This window comes from Sycon ciliatum, chromosome 1 (assembly GCF_964019385.1).
Source record: "Sycon ciliatum chromosome 1, ocSycCili1.1, whole genome shotgun sequence".
Taxonomy (NCBI): domain Eukaryota; kingdom Metazoa; phylum Porifera; class Calcarea; order Leucosolenida; family Sycettidae; genus Sycon; species Sycon ciliatum.
In genome coordinates this window covers 97,327,525-97,353,979 of record NC_088643.1, presented here as the reverse complement: position 1 = coordinate 97,353,979, position 26,455 = coordinate 97,327,525, and the positions used below count along the sequence as shown (strand labels likewise).

At 47.9% G+C, this 26,455-nt stretch overlaps 1 protein-coding gene across 1 annotated transcript in view; it reads right to left on the bottom strand.

Annotated features, from left to right (window-relative positions):
* LOC135807195 (uncharacterized) overlaps window positions 1-24,628 on the bottom strand; it is a 34,404-nt gene extending 9,776 nt beyond the window's left edge. Inside the window, exons 1-3 of the mRNA XM_065321210.1 lie at window positions 24,227-24,628; window positions 12,061-12,426; window positions 8,793-9,104 (exon numbers count right to left, since the gene is read on the bottom strand). Coding sequence (XP_065177282.1) covers window positions 8,793-9,104; window positions 12,061-12,426; window positions 24,227-24,338 — 790 coding nt within the window. The 5' untranslated portion in view covers window positions 24,339-24,628. The remainder of the gene's footprint in view (window positions 1-8,792; window positions 9,105-12,060; window positions 12,427-24,226) is intronic.
* Window positions 24,629-26,455: the final 1,827 nt, after the last annotated feature.

Sequence of the window (26,455 nt, the reverse complement as noted above, 5' to 3'; positions counted from 1 at the left end):
ACAGAAGATCAAAGAGGGCATGCAGATATTCATTCCATCCAAAACCCTGAAGCTACGCCAGGGAGACCCAGCCTGGTGGTCACCTGAGTGCCAGGAAGCTGTTGACAGGAAGCAACGTGCCTGGCGACGTCACCGATCTTCGCCCAACAATGCACACCTGCGGCTGGCCTACTCTATGGCAACAGGTGAAGCAACAAACTGTCTGCACAGAGCTAAGCAAGCGCACACTACCGGTATCCGCCGAAAGATAAGAGAAGGTGCCCTTTCCAGCCGACAATGGTGGACAACCGTCAAGCGAGCAGGTGGGCAAGGACACCGCTCTGCAGACATACCTGTTCTGCGTGCGTCGAACGGAACTGAGCACACCACCTGCAGCGAAAAGGCCGAAGCATTTGGGCAGTATTTCTCCGCAAAGTGCAGTCTTGGTGACAACGACTTGCAAGCCAACAGCCTCCCTCCAGTCCGCCCCCGATCTCAAGCCCAACTCCGCAATGTCCACTTTCGGCCAAGCACGGTTGAGCGGAAGCTGAGGCAACTCCACCCCGCCAAAGCCACGGGTCCAGACGGCATCCCCGGGCGTGTACTCCGGCAATGCGGCAAAGAGCTGGCTGTACCAGTGTCGCGGCTCTTTTCGCAGGCCTTCCACCAAGGTCGGCAACCTACAATGTGGAAGACGGCAATGGTTGTGCCGGTGCACAAGAAAAAATCCAAGTCTGATGTTAAGAACTACCGCCCGATCTCCCTCCTCTCTATTCTGTCGAAAGTCATGGAGGCCATTATCAACCACTCGATCCGACAGTTCCTGGAGGCACATAACATCTTATCGAAAAGTCAGTATGGCTTCCGCAGCCAACTCGGCACCCAGGACATACTCACGCTACTCAACTACCAATGGAGTCGCGTTGCAGCCAGAGGTGGTGTGGTTCGAGTCATTGCAGTTGATGTGGCTGGCGCATTCGACCGCGTCTCTCATGTAGGCGTTTTGCACAAGGCACAATGCTATGGTGTAACTGGTCCACTTCTCGCTTGGCTGAGGGATTACCTGACTGATCGTCACTTGAGGGTTGCAGTTGGAGGTGAACTTTCCAGTCCGTACCCGACCAAAGCTGGCGTGCCGCAGGGCAGTATCCTTGGTCCCACCCTGTTCATTCTCTACACCAATGATGGCGAGGACCACCTCCCACCAGGTATGGAGCTAGCAGCCTACGCTGACGACACCACTCTCTTCCACTGCCTCACATCAAGAGCTGACATTGACTGTGGCTCCGAGCTCCTCCAGCAGGGCATTGATGCGTTTCCCGTTGGGGACATAAGTGGAGGATCAAATTTGAGCCCTCCAAGACGCAGGCTATGTCTATAGGCCACCATCGCCAGCCCTGGGAGCTCCCTCGAGCAACATTTGACGGCACACCGGTCAGTGAAGAGAGTCGGCTGAAGCTCCTGGGAGTCACCTTTGACGACACCCTGAGCTACTCCTTCCACCTTCGCTCCCTAGCTTCCCGTGCTAACCAGCGGATTGGTTTCTGAAGCGAGCGTCTCCCATTCTGGACGCCGAGAGCCGCCAACGCGTCTACAACGGCTTTGTGCGACCCACACTCGAGTATTGCCCCTTAGTGTGGATGGGCTCACCCTCGTCTCATCTTAAGAAGCTGGACCAGATCCAGCGAAGGGCCCTCCACATCATCGGAGCAGGTACTTGGCTCCCTAGCCTGGCACTCCGTCGCCTGGTAGCTGCACTTGCCTATACCTACAAGCTCTGCTATCTAGATGCATCTAGCCCTCTGAAGCAGATGCTGCCTAAACCAGCCACTCACCGTGCCCCCGAGACAAGACCTACCCGTCAGTCTCTCCAGCTGCAGGATTCCCATCCATACCAGATGACAACTGGCCTGCCTGCCAACACCCGGAATAGCTGTCTCCAAGGATTCCCTGCTTGCACCGTTGCAACATGGAATGCCCTGCCACCAGACCTGTTCCACCACCCACCCGCCCAGCCCCACATGCAAAGCTTTAAGAAAAAGGTGTACCGTCACCTTCTTGCTCAGGACTGGCTCTCTGCTACTGATGCACTTTGAATCTGCTCGCCAACGCTTTCCCTGTTCTTATTTGTGTTCAGCTGCTTACCTTATAACCGTGCTGCCATCATCACCAATATTCTGATTCCCATGCACATGTCCCAGAACCTGCTATCCTTCGCAGTCCCCATCACCAAGAGCACTGTGCTCTTCTATCTCCAAGCTCTCTCTCTCTCTCTCTCTCTCTCTCTCTCTCTCTCTCTCTCTCTCTCTTTCTCTCTCTCTCTTTCTTCTCTTCTTCTCTCCCCCCCCCGTCTCCCGATAATTATTAGCCCCCGTTTTCTTTCGACGCGTTTGCTGTGCAGTGAAGCCGAGACCCTAGGTCGGTGGAGCACATCAGACCCCGTCACCACGTCCACGATTCATGCCTGCGATGCTGCACCGCTGCTTTGCATGTCATGATTGGAAGCTGTGGCCTTAGTAAAAAAAAAAAAAAAAAAAAAAAAAACTAGACGAACCTCATTAGTAGACAACGATCAAAAATCCCCAGACTCCTGAAGTGTGTACATTCACGTCTGGATAGTAGATAAGTTTTCATTTCTTGTTGGCTGAGTTTTACGAAATAAACAAGAAATATTGTTCTTTTCGAACGAACAGGTCTGGGACCGAGGTCCGACAGTTTTGGGCGTACTGGTACGCCGCAGTCCCTCATCTTTTGTTTTCTTGTTTTGTAAGTTGGTTGCCTTTTTTCTGCACTCCCTTGATTTCATCAGTCGTAGATCTACCTGCCTTTCCGTTATGCCTCCAAGGAAATCCAAGGCCCCCTCGGCAGCGCAGCTGGTACCTCCAAGGAAAAAATCCAAGGCCCCCTCGGCAGCGCAGCTGACTGTGGAGCTCAATGCAATGAGGGAGAAGTTTGAGGCGGAAAAGGAAGAGAGCGCACTGAGAATCAGGCTCCTCGAGGGACAGCTGGAACGGGGACATGAGTCGTCCTCGTCCAAGCGTAAACGCCGTAATGTTTCTGTGTCGTCGTCGTCTTCATCTTCTTCGTCATCATCTTCTTCATCGTCCTCGTCATCAGATTCGTCTGACTCGTCGGATGACTCCCGCCGGAAAAGAAAAACCAAAAAATTCAAAAAATCGAAGAAGTCGCGAAGATCTTCCACCTCGATGTCAGCGCGAAAGTGGAAGACAAGGTCTTATGAAGTGCAGCACGGCCTGAATGAGCAGCTGCAACGCCAACTCAAGAAGACCAGGCGGGACCTGCGGAAGCTGAAGGGTGGCCGAAGTCTCTCTAAGAGGCTCAGAAGAGGTGAGTCGTTGCTGTCTGCTAGACAAGAATGGTTGGTGGTGGCGGATGTGCATGGCCACGAGGCGGCCAGCAGGTTTCAAGAGGGGGGTGAGCTGGTCGACATCCTGTCGTCCTCCGAAAAGTCGAAAAAGCTAATCGCTGCGATTCAAAGCACGAAGCAAAGAGCCCCCACTGTTAATGTTAGGCAGCCCTTTCGTGGCAGTGCCCCAGCCACCTCGTCCAGGAGCTGGGGCAATTCCCCAATCCCCTTCACGCCGGGCGTCACAGCAACCCCTGCCCCAGCAGTTCCCCCCAGACCCCCCCCCCCCCCCCCCCAGGCCTGTGTGCCACCGCTGCGGCAGCGCTGACCACTTCGTCAGATTCTGTACCCAGACCATCTCTGCCCCCGCTGCTAGAAAATAAGCCTGCTGTTGTTGCACCAATTCATGGCGATGAAGAAAGAGATGTTGATTCTTATTTGATGGAGGCTGATGGTGGGTGGGATGTGTGTGAAGTTGGTGTTCAAGCTGTTCAAGTAGGTAGCCTAGCTAAATGTATGCAATTTTGGCGCATGATGGGGGCATCTAGGTTTATTCAAACCATAGTACTGCATGGATACGCACTGCCCTTCATAGAGGTCCCGTGTGCAAGAGAATTTGCAAACCACCGCAGTGCATGTGAGAATGCCGAGTTTGTTTGTGACTCGGTGGAAAGTCTGCTGAACCAGGGTTGCATTCAAGAAGTAAAAAGGGAGGATGTTGTAGTCACCAGTCCGTTAGGCGTTGTGAACAACGGCAAGAAGCTACGACTCATTGTGGACTTGAGATATGTAAACAAGCATTTGCAAAACTTTAAGTTCAAGCTCGAGGACATGAAGGTCGTGGCAAATGTGTACTCTCAGGGAGTTTATTTGGTAACGTTCGATTTGAAGAGTGGGTACCATCATATTGAAATTGCGAAGGCGTATTGGAAGTACTTAGGTTTCTCCTGGGTGGGGAAGGGGGGTGATCGCAGGTGGTTCGTTTTCCGTGTTCTGCCCTTCGGTCTATCCACTGCCCTGTACATTTTCACGAAGGTAACCCGTGTCTTACAAAAGACACTGGCGGAGGGACGGAATCAGATGCCAGCTTTACATGGATGACGGGTCGGGTGGGCACTCTACGGTCGAGGGTGCACAGGCAGTAGCGAAAAGATTGAAATCAGATCTAGTTCAGGCCGGATTTGTTCCAAACGAAAATAAGTGCCACTGGGAGCCCTCACAGACGGTAGAAATGCTTGGCATGGAAGTCGACATGAGGGAAGGGATCATACGGGTCACTAAGGGACGGGTGGAAAAGCTGAAGACGTTTGTAGAAAAGCTGTCACAGGTCGAATATCCAACTGCCAGACAATTGGCCAGGCTTACGGGGTATTTGATATCTATGTCGCTGGCATTAGGCCCCGTTTGCAGGTTGAGGACAAGGTCATTTTATGCACTGATTATGAACCGTGAGTCGTGGCATGCAAAACTCAGCTGGTCTCAAATGGCGCTTCAAGATCTGGAGTTTTGGTCTGGCTCGTTTAGTCAATGCCGCGGTCAACCTTTTTGGAAAAAAGACCCCAGGGTGACAGTGCTCTCGTGGTCCGACGCGAGCGACTCTGGCTGGGGAGGTTTCTCAGTTACATCAAAAGGAACTGAATTAGCTAAAGGGGAATGGACCAAAGAAATTGTGCGGGCTAGTGCCAGCTCCACATGGCGTGAGCTGCGAGCTATTTTGTTGGTTCTGAGTTCGCTGTCAAAAGAGATTGAAGGTGGCGTTTGCATTCACAGAAGCGATAACCAGGCAGCCGTGCACATAATACAAGTAGGCAGTTCAAAATCTCATTTGCAGAGCGAAGCACTGGAGATTCACAAGCTGTGCGCCGTGCATGGTATTCAGTTGCTGGCAGAATGGGTGCCTCGCGAAGAAAATGAGGTGGCCGATTACCTTTCAAAGCTGTCTGATACGGATGACTGGCAGTTAAATCCCAAATTGTTCGATTGGCTTGATTCGATGTGGGGCCCTCACAGCATTGATTGCTTTGCAAGCAGCAGAACAAAGCAAATGAGTAGATTCTGCTCAAGTCGGTGGAATCCGGGGTGCTCGGGTATTGATGCATTCACTGTGAATTGGAGCGGAGAAAGAGTTTGGCTGGTACCACCAATGTACTTGATAGGGCGTTTGGTAGATATGTTGATCGTGTCAAAATGCCACGGTAATTTGGTTGTTCCAGAATGGCAATCGGCGCCATGGTGGCCAAAGTTGCATAGCGGCCCAAAAAGGGCAGAATTCGTTAAGGAGGCAATCAGCCTGCCAAAGTCTCATGATACCTTCCTGGAGGGTACTTGTCCATACAATGACATGGGTGGCATAGTGAGTCCTTGTGACGTGTATGCACTACCCATTTGTACAGTGACAAACTGTGTTTGTTAGAAGAGGGATGCTGAAATTCCCCGGCCGCTGGAGTTTTTCTCTGACGGAAAGATGTCTGTTTGTGGAGCATGTGGTGATGAGCGAGAATGCGTGCATGCAGTGTCTGCGAGGTCCTGCTGCAGGATGTCCCCACTGCGGGGAGGTGATTGTGCTCTGAGCACGTAAGCAACTGCCTGGCAGTGGAAAGCTGTGGGTGCGGGTGAATGGCAGGAGTGGTGGAAGATCGCCAGGTATAGCGACGACATCCCCCTGGGGGAAGAAGGAAGCTGACGAGTCGACTGCACTGACATAGCCAGCTAGGAAGCATTGACAGAAACCATTCTATTCTCTGTTCAGAACCAGCCAAGGGCAACCTCTCAGAGGACATGAAGGCGCTGGAACAATGTCTGCCATCCATTATGAATATGAGTCGGGCACCAAGAACTGTGAAGAAGTACGACTCTGCTTTCTGTAGATGGAGCAAATGGGCAGAGCGTAAGAAGGTGCCTCATCTGCCAGCAGACCCATTTCATGTAGCCCTATATCTGGTCTACATCATGCAAGATGCCAAAACTGTCAGCCCATTGGTCTCAGCCGTGTGCGCCTTGTCATGGAAACATGATATCCAGGGATACCCAGACCCATGCTCTAACGGGGTGGTGAAGAATGTGATGCAGGCAGCCAAGCGCTCTCTGGCTCGACCGAATGATAGAAAATTGCCATTATCAAAACCACTTCTGGAGCGCCTCCATCGAGAACTGTCAAGCTCATCACTGCAAGACCTGCAGACCCTAACCCTCATAGTACTGGGTTATGCCGGTATGATGAGGTGGGATGATTTGGCCAACATCTTCGTGGATGAGGTAGCCATCAAGTCATCACATATGGCGGTCTTCCTGCAAGTTTGCAAGAACGACCAAATGAGGCAAGGTAGCTGGGTGTTCATCAGCCGATGGGAGAGTGACCTGTGCCCGGTATCGCTAGTAGAGCATCTGATTGAAAAAGGAGGGCACCAAGGTCATGTCAAGCTGTTCGGGCGTATAGCTCGTGTAAAGGGCAGGACCGCCATCAAGCACTCGCTATCCTACAGCAGAGCAAGATAGTTAGTGCGTGAAGCTCTGAAGCGTATCGGCGTAAACCCAGATGGGTATGGTTTACACAGTTTGAGGTCGGGAGGTGCATCCACGGCTGCTGCAGCAGGAGTACCAGATAGGCTCATTCAGCGACAGGGAGGATGGAGAAGTGATGCTATGAAGGCTTACATGCAGGAGTCCCTGCCCAATCTGCTGCAGGTGTCCCAAGTGCTAGCTGTGTGACTCTACTGCTATGCTTTAGCGTCCTTGCTGTGGCTGTCCCCCCGCAGTTGTTATTCTGTGATGAGTGTGTGTGTGTGTATGTAAGAGAGAGAGAGAGAGAGTGTGTGTAGGTGTGTGTGTGTGTGTGTGTGTGTGTGTGTGTGTGTGTGTGTGTGTGTGTGTGTGTGTGTGTGTGTGGGAGTATGTGTGCAGTACTGACGTGTGAGTGAGAAAAGAATTTTTCATTTCTTGTTGGCTGAGTTTTACGAAATAAACAAGAAATGTTGTTCTTTTCGAACGAACAGGTCTGGGACCGAGGTCCGACAGTTTTGGGCGTACTGGTACGCCGCAGTCCCTCATCTTTTGTTTTCTTGCTTTGCAAGCTGGTTTCCCACCCTCCCTCCCAATGAGGAGCTTTGTACGGCTTCACACACGGGTCACGATTGTGAGAGTGCTGCGTTACTCTCTCTCTCTGATAGATTTCTTAATATTGCTGCTACAATACAGGTTATAAGTTGTGCGAGGCGTGGAATGTGCGGATGCTCAGTCGATTGCTGTGCTTTTCTGTATGATTCACCTCGCACAACGCTGTCACTCTAAGAGGTGTTGTTTTCGCTGGACGTTTTTTCTGTCTGTGTTCTGGACACAAGAGTGCAACAAGCCTTGCTGTGGCTGTCCCCCCGCAGTTGTTATTCTGTGATGAGTGTGTGTGTGTGTATGTGAGAGAGAGTGTGTGTAGGGGTGTGTGTGTGTGTGTGTGTGTGTGTGTGTGTGTGTGTGTGTGTGTGTGTGTGAGTATGTGTGCAGTACTGACGTGTGAGTGAGAATAGAATACTCGTTACAAGACAAGAGTTTGAAACCAGCGGGGTTATTTACTCAAAGAACTTTATTGAAAATCCATGATAATGTGATTGGAAAGATGTTTGAAGAAAAATCCAAAGTCAAACCCAGGCAATTATTAGCAGTCACTACTATCAAAGGGTTTACCGAGTGTTAGCGGCCGTCGTGAGTTCCCTTCGGGAACGGACACGATAATTTTCTTTTACTACTATCAAAGCAGATCATTATCTGCAATAGCGGGGTTATTTGCTAACGACGGTAGACCTGTACATGTATTAAGATGAGCCATACCAAGGCAAGCATGTTGGCTTTAGCCTACTCTAGATAACCTGATCTCTTGTCAAATAGTAACAAGCATACATGTACAATTTCATGCCTATGTACTATAAAAGGCCATGTCCATGATTAGGCCCATCACTCCCCTAGTCAGATAAGCTCACGCGTTCACCGACAGAATTCTACAGTCAGTATATTTCGACTCTAAATAAACAAACATGTTGTGCAAAGCAGAACACGTTATCTGTTTGAATACACACACAGAGTCAATAGTATTGTATTAGGGGTCGGTGACATTTTGTCGTCCCTGAAACAAACATCGTTCCTTTGAGGGCAGTGGTTTCAGCTAAAATCTCAAGTCGACTGACACTGTTCATACATATGTATGTACATGTGATTGTCGTCGTCTAGCATAGCAAGCTGCGTTCATTTTGGAGGGTGGGAAGGGGTCCGAGTACTAAATGAACCATGTGCATTTCAAGGACAACTAAAAACCTTTGCGACTAAAAACATGTATTCTGATCAATGTGATAGAAAACAACTGCTGAGATTGCTCAGTCCATTGTGTGGGGAAATCCTAAGCAGAATTTATCACACACATACAGGAGTACGCCACTTGATGCTAACAGAGCGGGGCACTTACAAGAGACGCAGATTGTGGGACGTTCTTTGGTGCAGGAGTCTTGACCTACTGTGTTGGTTGATGGTTGGTAGGTAGTGCAATGAGACCCATTAGTGGCGTTGGTGTATACCGGTATGTTGGTGAGGTTGTTGTCACGCAAGACTTGCGATGTATTCAGCAGTTGTGAGGCACAGCTGAAATCCTGCCCGTCTGTAGACAATGGACGACCACCATATTGTTGATAGCACGTCTGGTTTGCATGATCTGCTGAGAATGAGATGCTATGGTATGTATACATGTGTGAGTCACACACTATAGAAGCTGCTTGTGTATCTACAGCCACAAACAAGAGTAGAACGGACATACAATCATGTCGTCTCAGACAGTGCCATACTTTATGCAGAGTATTGGTTTCTGCCAAGAGCTTTGTATAACACTTGTTCATACCTGAGACACTTTATGAAACGTGTTGTACCAAAGGATGTACCCAGAGTGCTGATAGTGCTCAACACCACAAAGGCAGAGCGTAATACACAACAGAACAACAAGGACAATCAAGGCTTGTCTGCTGCTACTTTAAGTTTCATGCTCACGCAATCATCAGGCAACTGTTGCCTGATGATTGCGTGAGCATGAAACTTAAAGTAGCAGCAGACAAGCCTTGATTGTCCTTGCTGTTCTGTTGTGTAAAACCTGTTGTACATAAGTACATAAAGTAGGGAATCCAAGCAAAAATGAACTGTCGCAAGCCGAAAGTCAATATCTTACTAAACTCCACGTTTCGCTTGGCTTCCCCTCATTATGTGCTTTACATACTGTTGAGCTTCCAAGTTGAGTGGTCTGTTGCCTTGCGTCATCCAGTTGTAGTGAGACTGGTGTGCCCAATGTTCTTACTAGTCTGGTCATCATCATCCCGTAACGTTCTACATTCTTTGTGGCCAAGGGACACAGCTCGTGCACATCTTCGTGGCGAATCCCTTCCCCTCATTGGAACTTTCCGCACCTGAGCCTTCCAAGTTGGAAGGTTGTTGGTTTGCGCTTCGTGTTAGAGCTAGGTGTCAGGTCGTTGAATTTATCAGTATCCTTGTCAGTGTTGTGCCTTGTTGTCACACTATCTGACTGTATAATTGTATATTATCTCGTTACCTTGTTGTCGCACTGTCTGACTGGATATTATCTCGTTACCTTGTTGTCGCACTATCTGATTGTATATTATCTCGTTACCTTGGTGGAGCTGCATCTGCTCCGTGATCCACAGAGGGTGCTGGCGTCCCTACAGCCATGGCTCGTTGGAAAAATCAAATGAAGCTATCCGTCACGTTTTCAGCACAATAGGCATGTCAGGGCTACGTCCTCTCCAAGCTTCCCTACGATGCCTCAGATTCCCACAACTTCATCTCACCCTGTCGTTCACCTCCTTTCTGAAACTCGACGGATTTTCACGATTCAAAGTGCATTGGAAAGCAGAGATCCAAGCGCTCATTTCCCCACCCATTACACATGTACTGGGACCATGGGAGATCCAAAGGCACCTGAAGAGCCGCTCCGTAAAACACTGGTCGATCGCCAGAGAGATCATATTTTCTAGTTTCTTCTTGTTGCATTCGTTCAAACTTTGCCCTATTGCAAAAACACTTGGCATTTGGCCCCTCTAAAGCCTTACTAATCTGTAGAAAGGTCATGTTCACCTGCCTCTGGAACATGCCACCTCAGCCTGGTCCTACATGTATATCCTTACCAAAGGTGAACTGGAGTGTTTAGATAATTTTATCTTGAAAGGTAGCAAGGATGTTTTAGCTGAGTAAGAAAGTAACCGTGATTAGATAGGTATGAAACAAAATCACAATCAAGTGACCTCTGTGACCTTGAGTCCTAACATTTTTTTTACACAAATCTCCTTTCTAGTTACATAACATTGAACCTTCCTCCACGTCTCTGTCTTTGAGTCCCAGAAGACCGAACAAACTGAATGTTCCTAACTACCGCCGTGTATGTGTTTTCCCCTCTGGTTTTCCACAAAGCCAGCATCGGCCATGGGGCTGTTCACCACCAGTTTTCACTTCTATAACCTGTTTTCCTGAATTCAAACATCCCCTCTTCCAGTACTTTTGCCCATACACTCACTACACTAATGGCATACCAACACCTGCAGCATCATGACTTTCGCAATCACTGTATCTGCTTCTTTGCTTTGTTTCCTTTCTTTGTAACCTGGTACTCTTCTCTACTAAACACATGACATTTCTTTTAGTAGGAGATCACCTCGACATGCCTAGAGCACTATTCTCCACATATATTGAGTTCAGGTGAAAAAGGGTATCACTTAAAAATCATTATTATAATTATTACCGTATGTAAATAATCTACGTGGAGATAAAAGTTTAATAATAGCAATGAAAAGTATGAATGCCGCAGACATCACCACGCAACATGACAATTTGTTCAAGGTTTGGTTTTGTGTGTTTCCAAAATCGATTTTCACGTTCCGATCATCAGTGGAAATACGGAACTAAAGAGATTAAGGGAAAAACAAAGGTTAATAATGTTCACCTGTTCACCCTTCCTCCTGGGCTGTAAGTTTGTTAGCATAGTACTGTAATGGGTAGCCGAGTGGTAGGCGCGGTGAAATCAACAAGAATTACTTTTATTCTACTTCTTTCAGGTACACACCTGAGATATAATTATTAGTGAAAGAAGAAACGGCAAAATAACTGACTTTCTCTCCGGTGCACACCTGGAGGTTGAATAGCTCGTTATTATCAAAATCTCATCTTCTTCAAAACAGAAATGCGCAGCCGCTTTTATGCAGCAGACGCCGTACGCTTACATACGGAGATACACTAAATACACATCAGCCAAAGCTCCGTATTAGTTCCGTACTACTTCCGTATTGGTCGGGCAGGGATACTACAGTACTTATTCCTACATTTATTCAAAACATACGTATGAAGCCCATGGCTTTATACCTGAGACTGGCTTTATAATCGAATATAAGCCCATGGCTTTATAACTGAGACTGGCTTTATAATCGAATATAAGTCCATGGCTTTATAACTGAGACTGGTTTTATAATCGAATATAAGTCCATGGTTTTATAACTGAGACTGACTTTATAATCGAATATAAGTCCATGGTTTTATAACTGAGACTGACTTTATAATCGAATATAAGTCCGTGGTTTTATAACTGAGACTGACTTTATAATCGAATATAAGTCCATGGCTTTTTAAAAAGGTGCGGACATAGGGTATTAGTATTTTTCTCACAACTCCAATTATTAGTATCTTACTGGTATTCCTTCCGCAAACGATAGCATACGGTATAATGCAATGCTCGTCCTGTGGCTGTGAATTATCCCCAAGATATTGACTGGAACAATCCTCCAAGTCTTGATAGATAGTAACGGTGTTGTCAGAAACTTTTAAATTGTTCCAAACATTGCGAAAGTGAAGTTTATCAAGCAATCTTGTGTAGCTGATATGGACTGACACCTTTCCAAGTATTCCCAGTAGCATAGCTTTGCAGGCTGTAACTTGAGGAGAACTGACCAGGTGGCTGCCGAGTGTCTGGCAGAACTCTTCACCTGCAACCCAGCCTTTGGCGGTATTTGTAACAAACACTTCACCTTCATTGCCACAATCCACCCACGTGTTCACTGTATTAACACAAAGAAAATGTATGAACAGCAATGAACACAACAGCAATGAATAACAAGATATGCATACTCGTGTAACAAAACAAAGTAGAAAAAGTTTGGTTCCAGAACGTTTTCTTCCACAAAATAAATGGAATACTCTTGCTTAGCAAATGTATTCAATGTCAGGTGTGTGTGCACGTGTGTGTGTGTGTGTGCGTGTTTGTGTGTGTGTTTGTGTGTGTTTGTGTGTGTGTGTGTTTGTGTGTGTTTGTGTGTGTGTGTGTGTGTGTGTGTGTGTGTGCATGTGTTCATGTGTGCACGTGTGTGCATGTGTGCACGTGTGTGCATGTGTGCACGTGTGTGCATGTATGTGTGCATGTGTGTGTGCTTTCCTGTGTGCGTCCGTATGTGCATGTGCTCGTTGGGGATGTTTGTGATTTTTTGCCCCCGTTTTCTGGAAGTTGCAGATACTTTTACATTTCGTGATGGCCTGAGGTATCCCTCCTTGGGCCGCCTCTAGGCCAGGGGAAGCGCTTGACGGAGGGGTTCACACAGCTGAGAGCCAGGACAGTGTTTTCGTGCCGTCACTTTCAGTTATGACTGACGTCGCCTGTCGCGGAGGTTTGTCAAGGTTTTAAGCTTAACCCTTTGAGGACCGAGGACGAGATAACTCGTCCAAGAAATGGGCGCTGTGCTCCCGAAGATGAGTATACTCGCTCCTCCTGCCATTGCATACATTTGTTCAGTGCATATGTAGCGGACCGCAGTCTCTCGGAGGCAAGAACGCACAAGGGTCTCAGTGAACACACTGTAATTGGCAATTGAAATGTACTGGCAACGAAATTAACTATATCTGGCAACTAAATTAACTAACTGGCTATAAAAGAATCGTGCGCAGCAGCTTTGATACAAAGGCAGACCCCGTACGCTAATGTACGGGGATACAGTACGGGGATATGCTATACTCTAATCACTATACGCTTTGAAGTCCCCAGCGTGCCAACGCTACACCTCCCCCTCAAAGACAATCACGTCCTCGTGATTAGTAGCGGTTTGGTGGGCGGATCAATTGGCGGTTCCGGAGATTGTGGGGGTGAACACCAGTAAGATTGAAATGAAGAATGTAAACGCGCTTATCAGCAGTCACAAAGCAACAGTACAACACATACACATACAGAGTGTGTTGAACAATTGACTCTCTGTTGAAGTGCCACATTTCAAAACCAGACACTATTTCCAAGATAATTTTTTTCCGAAAATGGTGGATGGAAAAATAAATCTTGCGTGGCCGCTTTGCCCTGCCTCGTGTCAGCAAAGCAACTTCCTTGTCAACAATTTCTGTCATCCAGTTAGTCAAAGTGACTCAAGGTCGTGCTTTCTCCCCTCCCTCCCGCCCTTTAGACATGACACTTTGGTATCTTGTGCCACGTGACGAGGCCCCAAGGAGGGTCAAATGCATTTGCCTCTCAGTGTTGTGCTGTACTGTCTCAGTGTTGTGACACCTGTATGTTGTTGTGTGGTTGACCCGCCGGTTTGAGGCATTGGTGGTCAACTGTGAATGTTGTATCGGTGTGTTCCCGTTTGAAGTTGCCGGGCCACCATGTGGTTGACCCGCCGGTTTGAGGCATGGGTGGTCAACTGTGTCTGTTGTATCGGTGTGTTCCCGTTTGAAGTTGTATCACGCACTCTTAAGTTGCCCATGCTCAGAACTGCCTTTGCCCGTCATGGCGCTTCCTTCCAATGTGCTAAGCTGTGGAATGATTTGCACCCTCTAGCTCGCTGTGTGGATAACTCCGCCCGTTTTAAGAAACTGTTACCCCAATGCCTTGCTTTTTCACGCTAGTAATTATGACTTTCAGCTATGCAAAATGCGAACATGATCACCTATCCAATACCGGTAGTCTATTATTATATTAATTATTCATATCTTTTTGCATCTTTCCCTCGAGTGGGTCTATTGTTATTAGGCAATTGTCTGTTATAGTCACCACTATAAATAAAAATCCAATCCAAAAAAAATCCAAGTTGCCGCGCCACCATGTGGTTGACCCACCGGTTTGAGGCATGGGTGGTCAACTGTGTCTGTTGTATCGGTGTGTTCCCGTTTGAAGTTGCCGGGCCACCATGTGGTTGACCCGCCGGTTTGAGGCATGGGTGGTCAACTGTGTCTGTTGTATCGGTGTGTTCCCGTTTGAAGTTGCCGGGCCACCATGTGGTTGACCCGCCGGTTTGAGGCATGGGTGGTCAACCGTGTATGTGTATCATTGAAGTTGCAATACGTACATTGCTGTGACTCGCCCGATTGCTGTTGCCGGGCACCTACGCATTTATTTGCCTACTTGTGAAGAGATATCTCTTCTGGTTTATTGCATAATTCTTGGCTCAATGTTATCCACGGTGTCGCTCGATGCAAAGTCTCGTAAATATTTATCAGACAAAATTGAAAAAAAAAAACTATGGCAAACCCCACTTCCTTGTATTCTATCTGCTTGGTGTACATGTGTCCACGTGTTGTACGTTTGGCACGCACATGCGTGTGTGTGTGCGTGAGAGCGTGTGGATCAATGTGCATATTGATGTTTTGTTTGTTTTAAGTTTTATTGTGTGTATGCGCGCATGCATGTAGGTTAAGTATAATTATTGCGATTTGCTACTTCAAAGTACATTTTACAGGGCTGTGGGTGTAGTACCCATCGCTATTGATGTTACAGTTGCACTCCCACCTTTGTCTTGTCTGCTTTAGTGCAGATATGATTGCAGCTGCACTTCTTACCCTCACACTTACTGTTGTGCCAGGCCAGTTGCACCGACTTGGGAGGTGAGGCAGCGGACATGGCAACAGGAAATTTTCAAACATTGAAGCCAATTGCAAGTATTTCAGGGCATTTGGCGCCATTTCAGTGTAACTACAATGAAAGACTTTTAATTCTGCAATAAACCAAGAATACTCTACAAAAGGGGACACTGATTCTTTGTTATTCTTTATTCTTTATTTGCGCTGAGCTGCGATCAGCGCGCTTTGTTGCAGTACGCTCCAAACAAATATGTACTTGTATATTGGCCGGAAAAGTGAGGCCACCCCAGCCACCCCAGCCGTGACCCTCTTGTGCGCTATCTCATTTGTCATGGATCCACCTTTGGGCTAAGCTCTCCCTTACATTGCCTCCTTGCGCATCCTGTCGCCCTGGCCTGCATGCACTTCGTACATAGCCTCCCATACTGCTGTTCTCACCTTTTGTTCCCTTACCGGCGAAGTAACAGTTATCGCTGTGGACAATGAAATGCGGTGGAATGAGCAAGGCCGGCACCTTCCATACACACACTGTAGTTCACGTTTTCACACTGCAATAACTGGACCAGCAGTGCTCACGTCTGCACGGCCAGCACCCCATGGCTGCTTCAGTTCAAAACAGATTTCAATATGCACCACAGTACATAGGGAGTGGTTGTGTTTGCATCAGTAGGATTTTCTATACCAGGGATCTACTAGTAGTCATAACTCATTTATACATTTATACTGGGTTTCATTCCAGAACCTTTTCTTCACTTTTTAACCATTTTCTTTGCTTCTTTATGATAATTTCTTTAGTGGAGTATGCAAGAAGCAAAAACAGATAGGTTGAGTTACCTTTCTTTCTTTTCTTCGGAAATTTATCCGGTGTGAAGCACGGCGCTGACCGAAATTTTGTAAATCTCGGACTTTTCGTGAAGATTCACTAAACCCTGTGACACGGACTTGGAATTCACTACAGTACTCAGAATGCAGAGCCGTCCTACCAGGTACTTGTACTTTGTTCTCGTTCTTGGCCGTGCACGTGTCCACATATAGCACAAACAACAGCAGCTGAATCATCGTCGAAACGCAATCCTTGTGGCCACTAGTCACACTTAGCATAGTACTTGACTTCCAACTGTCAGCATTCTGACTTTTCCACTTCACCACCAATACTTCGTACCCTGAAGTGGATCTAGTTCTAGCTCTCAGCAAGGCTGCCTATGAGTCAATCGACTAGAACATGTTCGATTTGGTGGACGGATCCAAAACTACCTGATACGATATACACTGACTCTTGCACTACATAGCCCCTACTGTAGGCGACAACCACCTCCGTGGTTTGGAAAAGAAAAAGATTTTGCCGGATCAGATTTTACTGAAAGGGTGACCAAATAGCTGTCTCGCAAGTTGTAATAAAACTCATGAAGTAGTGGACTCTACAGTGATGAGTCTATCCTGTATGTTGCAAAAGACGCAGGAAACGTGACTGGTGTCTGTACACTGGACGCCAACATCCCAGTCTCCTCCTGCACGATCTGTTTGACATTGACATTAGGCCGCGGTCACACCAAGCTCGATTCAGCCATTCAGCCGAAAATGTCCTGCAAGCGACTTTCAGGCGCGTGGCTGACTCTCAGCCGTTATTTCCGCTTGTTTCAGGCTCAGCTTATACAAGCAGCTGAAAGCCGAAATTCAAAGACAAATTTGAGTGTGCTTGCAAGCTTGGAACACACCATGTAGTGGACATGAGGAACTGATATTGATGCTCTTTCTTGTTTCCGCGCTATGCCTTTGCCTTTGGTTTTGACTGTGTGACTCTCTCAATCCAACAGTTTAGTTAGATTTTCTCCGATAACCATGGATTCCCGGACTGTGCCTCTAGAGCGTAGCGTTTTGGATCTGTGGTTCGAGGCCAAGACAAGGCACCAAACTCACGACTGAATTCATGAAGAACTTGACCCGGGTACGAAGAAAAGAGTGGATTGCGACGGAGTTGAAGAACAGCAACCGTCGGAGCAGAAAGTTCAACATCACAAAGGTAACTCGGTTAGTGCGGATGCAGTTTTTGCCTCTCCCCAGATTTGAAATTTTCCATCGTGTAGGTTCATTCTACTGGCACGTAACTTGCCCTATTACCTTCCATTTGACTTTTTAAGTCGGCTGCAGTGGTTTTATCCGTGGTGATTTGGCCTGCTCTGCTATTCTTGAGACCCAGGTGATTCATTGTCCTGCCAGTTCTCCATTGACATTGTAGTTTTAGGCTGCCCTCCCGTTTGTTGAAGCTGGGTGGCTGTGTGTAGCCTTCCTCGTCGGCCTTGTACTTTGGAGACGCTAGTTGCCACACCGACTACGTTGTTGTCACGGACAAGCCCAGTGTGCTGTTTGCGCACCTGGCTTGGCATTCACACTTCTGTTGGATGCTGGGACTAGTGAGAGGCGTGAGAGGCGCGCGCTGTTGAAACCATGTCAACAGAGCTACAGAGCAATCATGTCGTTCGAGGGGATGGTGAGGGCCTTGGAGGCTCTAGCTGGAACGCCAGCAAGTGCTGCCTCTCTGGAACGGAGGCATGTTGGTGCGAGTGCTGTCAGGGATTGCGCACATGTACAGCCTCGACCTGTGTTTGAGCTGGGAGAGCTGTCGGAGTCACCTGAGAGTGTTGCTTCCAGCGTTGGCGTTGGTACCGGTCGAAAGTCGCCGACACAGCTCCCCGCACCGGACTCTGTTGGCATCGTAAATGCAGACCACCTCATGAAACAGTTCCGCACCTGCATTAGCGATCTTTTAGAAGAGCGCATGGAAACGGTCCTAGATTCCATTGCTCGTATCCGTGAGGAGGTGTCAGCCGTCAGTAACTCGTTCAATGGCTTGGATACTCGACTCAATATTCTTGAAAGAAGGCTTGAGAAGACGGATACCGGACCCTTGGAGCAAGCGATCAGGTCGCAAGGCGAAGAAATCCGACGTGTTGCTGCTAGCGCGGACGTAACTTGCAGTCGAGTAAGGAAGCTGGAGGAGTGCCTGGCCGGCACCCAACCAGCCTGTACCAGTCCTTCAACGCGGGTACATCCACGGCCCGCGCAGGCTGTGGGTGCGTGCCAGGCGCAGATGCACCCTCACTCCTACTCCAGGGCTGCGGCTGCGCCGGCTACCGATGGCTTTCGTGCCAAGGCTGCCCAGGCTGCACCAGACAGGATGAATGCAGGCTCAGTAACGGAGCCCGCACTTTAGGCAACGGTGACATCTTGCTATCAGCGCCCTGCACGCAAGCACGACCCGTTAAGGGGTGCCAGTCGGCTGAAGTGCAAGGCCGTCTACCTTGGCCGTGTTGATGTTGGTTGCTTGGCAAGTTCAATCGCTAAATGGTGCGAGGACCGCAGTGTGACTGTAATCAAATGCTCAGTATCTGCGGCACGGTATTTTGGTGTGGCGTATGCCCACCTTGTTATTTCGGAGGAGCATTGGTAGAAGGTCCAGAGTCTAGACTTATGGCCAAGTGGCATTTCGATTCGTGAATGGCGCTTCAAATCAGACCGCATCACTCAACAGAACTGAGTGCGTCGCTCAATCCACTTGCGCCACCATTCCTTCCTGATTCTGGACGACAAACTAATAAAACTCCCAATCAACCTGCCCAATTACCTTCATCCTTCTCAGTGCTCTCACCTAACTGCCGCTCCATAGTAAATAAGTAAGCTGAGCTTAGTCAAGTCTGTGAGCAGTATTCTCCAGACAAAATCTGCCTATGTGAAACGTGGCTGACAGCTGCCATAGACGTCTCAATTCCAGGCTACACGTCATACCGCCTGGACCGCCCACCCACGACCAGCTCTGATAACCTGCCAGCAAGAGGCTATGGCGGTGTTGCTACTCTTGTAGCTGACAGATCGTTCATGTCCATCAAGCGCCGCTTCGAACTTGAGCGCTGTGGACTGGAGGTGGTTTGGCTCGAATTGCGGCCAGTGATCCTTCCCTCACTCCCCCTCATCATCTGCTCTGTTTACAGACCCCCTGGAGACAGCATCTCCCAAGTCCAGGCATTTAGTGACCTCCTAGAGGACTGTCTGTCCAATATTAGCCTCCCCAATTCGGCGATTGTACTTGCAGGAGACTTGCATGCTCGCCACTCTGACTGGTCTCCTAGTGACACGACGAATCGTGCTGGAAGGGAGTTCCGTAACCTCTTCTCTTGTTTTGGCCTTGAGCAAATGGTGACATTCCCCACACACTTTACCCCCCACGGCTCAACATCGTGTATTGACGTTGTACTCGCGGATCATCCTCACCTACTACTCTCTGTTACATCTGTTGCTCCTCTTGGTGCATCTGACCACGTACAGATCATCAGTCATTTCCTACTGCCTACTGATGCTGTTTACCGTGAGGAACCTGCTCCAAGCGGACATCCCGCTGCTGCACCCCGAAGCCACTGCAGCAATGTTCCTGCAAAGCCGGAATATGACTTTAAATCCGTGCCATCTTCCGTCTGGGATAGTGTGAATGCAGAGCTCTCTGATATTGACTGGAGCTGGCACCTGCGTGCCAGCAACGTCAATGATGCGCTTTCGCACTTTTCTTCCATTCTCAACAGTGCCCTTGAGAGGCACCTCTGGCCATTCGGAAAGCAGCCGTATTCTCACCGCTGCCCACGGCCCAGTCAGCCACCCTGGGTTGATGCCCATCTCCGCACAGCAATCAAGTGGAAATACGATCTCTATAGCATTTTTAAGAAGTACCCAACACAACAAAACAAACAAGCATGCCAACAGCAGCGAAATATAGTGAAAACCCTGATGCGGACAAAGTACAGAGCTTGAATCCGCTCAGTGCAAACTACTTTGCAGGGTAGACACCGTCCATCGCTTCACCAGTTTGTGAGACAAGCAAGAATTCGAAACGTATCACGGGAAATTCCGTCACTCACAACAGGGACTCAGCAGGCGGCTGACCCTTTGGCCAAAGCTACGGCATTAAACGCCCAGGTTGACTCTGTGACTCGGCCAGATGACCCGTTGCTCTCTATTCCCCCTATTCTCACCCCCTCGGAGCCCTCAGCTTGTTTCACGTCCGTCATCACCACAACTGCCACTGTCCGGTGTAATCTGAAGGAGCTTCCGACGTGCAAGGCGTCTGGTCCTGACGGCATCCCCAACCGGGTCCTCAAGGCCCTGGCACCATCCATAGCATTCCCTTTGTGCCATATTTTCAACATGTCATTTACCACGGGCATATTCCCTTCCGCATGGAAAACAGCGAAAGTCATACCTGTATTCAAAAAAGGTTCCCGCCACGAACCTGCAAACTGCCGCCCTATCTCTCTTCTTCCCTGCGTGTCCAAAGTATGTGAACGCATCTTTTATGACCACTTATACAGACATGTTTCGCCGTTTCTGAGTCCCGCACAATCTGGGTTTCGTAAAGGCGATTCCACCTCCCTTCAACTGACCCGCATCGTGCAGGGGGTGTGCCAGCATAGGGATAACAGAGCGCTTGCTGGCATTTGCTTCTTTGACTTGGCCAAGGCTTTTGATACCGTCTGGCATCGAGGACTTTTGGCAAAGCTCGAGCATGCATTCAGGGTACGCAAACAACCACTCTCCTGGCTGAAATCTTATCTCTCTGGGCGTTATCAGTACGTAACTGTGCTTGGCACATCCTCGGCTGCAGAGCCAGTATTGTCGGGCGTTCCTCAAGGATCAATTCTTGGTCCCCTACTATTTATAATTTACGTAAACGACTTACCTGCAGTCTTCCCTGGAACGTCTCTGTTTGCTGACGACACGACCCTTCTCACCTCATCAGCTTCCCTCACTGGCCTGAAAAACAACTTGCGTGCTGGCATTCAGGAAGTTCTTTCCTGGATGTCGTCCTTGAGGTTGTCCCCAAATCTATCAAAAACAAAGATCATGCTCTTCCCGCCCCAGCCGGAGTTCACAACCCTCATCCATGCCAACCTTCCAAATCCAATTGACATAGTGTCTTCTCACAAACACCTTGGCATTTTGATTGACTCTGCACTCTCTTGGGTACCTCATATCGAATATATCTGTACAAACTCAAGTAAATCCTTAGGAATTCTCTCCCCCCACTGCTCCTACCTCCCACTTTCTTGCAAACTTCTTTTATATTTAGCCTACCTTCGCCCAATATTTGAATATGCAGATACGTCTTGGGTTGGGTTATCCTCTTCCGCTGCTGCAAAGCTTGAAATACATCACAAGAAAATCCTTAAAATTCTCCTCCGTCAACCCCGCATGCTCTCATCATCCGCCCTTTATAAAATCGCTCACACAACCCCGTTATCACTTGGACGCAGTGCACACCTGGCTTCTCTTGTCCATTCTATTAAGCTTGAGTTGTGCCCACCTCATCTCATGTGTTTTAATTGGTTCTCTTCTCTAAGAACTAGAAACTCGGTCTTACTCCCTAAGTGTAACTCATCCATTCTTTTGCGCTCCCCTCTCTTTATTGCTTATTCTGTTTGGCTCACTCTACCCAGAGAAGTTAAGGACCTGACCTCACTCCGCCTGTTTAAGATCCGTGCCGCCCCTTATATACTACGACATACATAGCTCATTATCCGCATGTCCTTTGCGTCTCTGTGTTTTTCACTGTTTTTATTTGACATTATCTTTTTTTACGGAGTTGTTGTTGCTGTTCGTTTTGCTACTTTCTTTTTCCTTCCCTTATTTCTATTTATCGCAGTGGTTGGCAATCACCCACTCTCGTAACATTGGCCGGTGTTTCCGCCGAGTCTTGAGATGTTGTAATAAATAAATAAATAAATCAGGAAACAGCACTCTGATCATCGCGCCCATGCACATGCACGCGGTACAAATAAAAGAGCAAGACTTTGCAATTCAGGATCCGGGCTTCCTTTGCTTCTTCATCAATATTGAACACTGCAAATACAGTAGATCGCCACGGTTCTGCTTTCCGTTTTTTTGTAAACGTTGCCTGGTCACTGTGCCTGCAGGGTACAACTTACAGCCTGTTAGAGCCCATTCCTGTCACTCGAGTTGAACCCTTGAACTTTGAACCTTTGAGTTGAACTTTGGTGTGAAAGTTGTAACCTGCAGGTACCATGTTCGATTGGGAATACCGTAGAATCCCGCGGATAAACCCACCCGCGTATAAGCCCATGCCCGCGCATAAAAAAATTAAAAAATGTAGAAAGGAAAAGGACATATGGATACGAGTTAAGAGTAACTCTCCATCACTGTAACTGGATACTATATACAGTCAGAAAGTGCAATAACTAGGCACAAAACTGACAAGAGTACAACATTAGTCATATGGGCCAATCGCGGTCATCCATGCTTTCATAAGAACGAAATGGCCGCTTTTAGTGACATACCCTATTTCCCCGTAAGTTAGTTCCTCCTTATGACTTTTTTATTTTTTTATTTTTTTATTTATTTCACTCAACTCGTGGTTCATGACCAATTGGCACGCAAAGTGCGAGAGAGGGGTTTTAGCCAACCACGGCAAGAAAAGAAAAGAAAGGAATATAGAAAAAGAGAAGAAAGAAGGATAGACAAGAATACAGCAATGAGATCCTATCGTACTACATTATGCGATCGGAGTGCATTTTTAAAGCTGGAAAGACATTTTGATGTCTTAACATGCTGGGGAAGTTGCAGCCAAAGGCTGTAGGACAAAAACAGAGGAGAGTTGGTAAATGCGGCTGAATTAGCACGCGGAAGTGCGAGACTATTACGAGTGGACCGGGACAGAGAAAACCAATTGAATACGGAGAGATGAATGGGAATTTTACCCAGGCGAATTCTGTGGATCAAAACGCAAAGCTGCTGTTTGCGATTATCTTGCAGTGGCTGAGTATTGCTGATACAATAGAGCTCAAGACTAGGAAATAAACGCTGCTTGTTAAACAATATTTTAAGAAGAGATTTATGTTGGATTTCAAGTTTGTTCACAAGATGTTGACTTAGACTACACCAAGACTGATATGCATACTGGAAAATAGGTAATAGATACGAGCGATAAAACATAGAACGGCATGTATTTGGCAAATGAGAACGATGAGGACATAGGATGCCGAGAACACTACTAGTTTTCTTGCAAATATAGTCTACATGAGGAGCCCATGTTAGACAGTCGTCAATAATTATACCAAGGTGCTTATGATCATGGACAATTTCTATGGTCGATGAGCTGCCAGGACATGATAAAGACACATTACAGAACTGATCACTAGCACCGCTACAGAAGAACATCACTTTGGTCTTACTAGTGTTCGGTCTCAGCTTCCAAGTCGACATCCAAGAAATGGTGGAGTTTATCTTTTTCTGGAGGTCATTGACTAGCAATTGCTTGCAACTACTTGAAGCGGAAACTGTGGTGTCATCGGCGAACAGTGAAACATTAGGGACAGACATCGGTAGATCATTGACGTAGACTAAAAAGAATAGTGGCCCCAGGATTGACCCCTGTGGAACACCAGAATTAATTGCCTGGGGAGACGAGAGGGTGTTGCCGACGCGTACAGCCTGTAACCTGTCAGTTAGGTAGCTTTCAAAGAAACAAAGCAGGTTGCCACCAATGCCATAGACTTAGTACCCCCTATAAAAAATACACTTTCCACTGCCGAGGTTATCACCCCGAAAGACAGTTCCCCCCGAAAGATAGTAAGTTCGTACCCGTCCTACATGTACAGACACTGTACAGTACATACATCATATGCACGGACACTAGAGTTGCGCAGGCTTCCCACTGCGTGTCATTTACCCCCGATAAAAAAGTACTCCCCGAAAGATAGTACCACTCCCGAAAGTAAGTACTCATGTGGCTGCTAATTTCGAAAGTTAGTACGTACTAACTTACGGGGAAATACGGTATTGCATACAAATCCCCATCTAGTAGGGCACAGTCACCCAGTTTCAGTGGAAGTGGCGAGTTCGATTGGGAATAAAAGAGGAAGGGCGCGTCTCAGCTTCCTCGTACCAAGACCATTCGACTCAGCACCCCGAACTGATGAAAATTTGATTTTTGGGCTTCCCCTTTAATACCAGTTATTTTCTTACCATTCGTGGCAGTACACGTCCCAGCATATAACACGAACAACAGCAGCTGAATCAGAAAAACTGCCGACGTGTCGAAACGCCATCGTTGCTGGCCACTAGTCACACTTAGCATTCTGAGTTTTCCACTTCACCACCAATACTTCGAAGCCTGAAGTGGCTCTAGTTCTAGCTCTCAGCAAGGCTGCCTATGAATCAATCGACTAGAACAAGTTCGATTTGGTGGACGGGTCCAAAACTACCTGATACGATATACACTGACTCTTGCACTACATAGCCCCTACTGTAGGCGACAACCAGCTACGTGGTTTGGAAAAGAAAAAAGATTTTTCCGGATCAGATTTTACTCAAAGGGTGACCAAATACCTGTCTCACTAGTAACTGTTGTTGGACTTGGCCCTGTCAGTGTCAGGCCTTCTCCTCTAGACTACTCTGTATATACTGCACTCTCTATCGTTCAGGATCAGGAAATGCTCACTAGTCCTGCCAAACAACCCACACGAAGTGGAACATTTATTTTTGGTGTGTCTGAACGTGGGCTACATGACAGTACACACAGCTAAAGCAGAACTAACTTGCAGTCCACTGTTTGAGAGTTGTGTGTTGTTCGCCCCTCTCAGTCTCAGTGGTGTAGTCACGCATTCAACAGAGCCAATACTGTACTGCAGACAGTAACCTGCGTAGACAGTGGTGCAAGTGGTGGACTGCATGCAGTCTGCAGTACATCGTAGATCTACGGGCCACAGCTGCTTGTGAGTTGTCAACACATCAGGAGCAATCTGTGACGCACATAATGCCATTTCTTCAATCCTCTGTTTCAGTGTTTGCGCATCGCTACTGCCTACAGGAAATTTCGTTTTGTTAGGTCTATTGTGCTAGCGACTGTTTTACACGGATGCCAATCTTGGACATTATCTGCCTCATCAATGAGAAGAATTTCATCCTTCGAGATGAAATGCTTCCGCCGACTCTTAGGAGTAACATACCACGACCGGCGTACCAACCAATCTATCCTGGAGGAAATCAATGACATCATCGGAGCAAGGATGCGGCTAGCGAACGAAGTCAAGAAATTTAAGTTGATGTGGTTTGGCCATGTTACAAGACATGACGTTTTCTCCAAGCCCTTCCTGCAAGGATCAACTCCTGGATCTCGACCGAGAGGAAGGCCCGCGACATCATGGATTTCTAACATTAAAAGTTGGACGGGTCTTCCCTTGCATGCTCTCTCTCATGCAGCACACGATAGAGTTGGATTCAGAGACATCATTCACAATTCTCTCGCTGATTAATGCCTCTACGATCACCTTGTGATTATGAGTTATACATACATACATACATACTGCCTACAGGATGTTACGTCAAGTTTAACCCTTTGGATTGGATTTGGATTGGATTTTTATTTATAGTGGTGACTATAACAGACAATTGCCTAATAACAATAGACCCACTTGAGGCCCATAGTATAAAAAACAACTGGAAGGCATGGGAGTGTTTCGCTTGATGTTGGTGGCGGGTTCTGGGGCGTGCAGGCTCAGGGGCAGCAGGTGGCCGCAGCATGTCTGTCAGCTGGCCCGGACCGGAAATGTAGTGCAGCTTGAACAGGTAGCAAAGTCCCGAGACTTGTCGACGCACTGATAAACTTGGGAGCATGGTACCAGCGCCAACGTTGCACATGCACCGTTGCTGGATGTGGTCAAGCTTCGCGAGTTTGGACCGGGTTGCGCCTTGCCAGACTAGGGGAGCATATCCCATGGTTGGGCGTATGAAGCCTTTGTATACGCTGGGGCGGCCGTTGCGGTCGAGTACTGGGCACACCTTCCTGAAGAAGCCTTTCCTGCAACGGAGCTTGGTCCTTCGAGTGCCCAAATCTGCCTCCAAAGCCGGCCACGACCGTCCAACCGCTCGCGGGTCCATTTTATGGAACACCCTGCCATCCGATGCGCGTGGTATTACCCAGTACCACCAGTTCAAACAAGCCTGCCTCCCGTTCTGTCTTGCTAGCAGTAGCACCCCCTACTGAACACTGCAGGAACCTTTGAACGTTGCGGTACTCCACGGTACCAGTCGTGTGCTGTTTACCGTCTCCCCAGTGTTGTATTCTAACGTTAACGTTATTCATTGACCGAGCGTTCATTGCTTTGTACTACACCCTGCTATCATGTTAGACTATTTCCTACAATATCTTTTTGTTTCCATTCGCTTCCATGTAATTGGGCGACACCGCCCGTT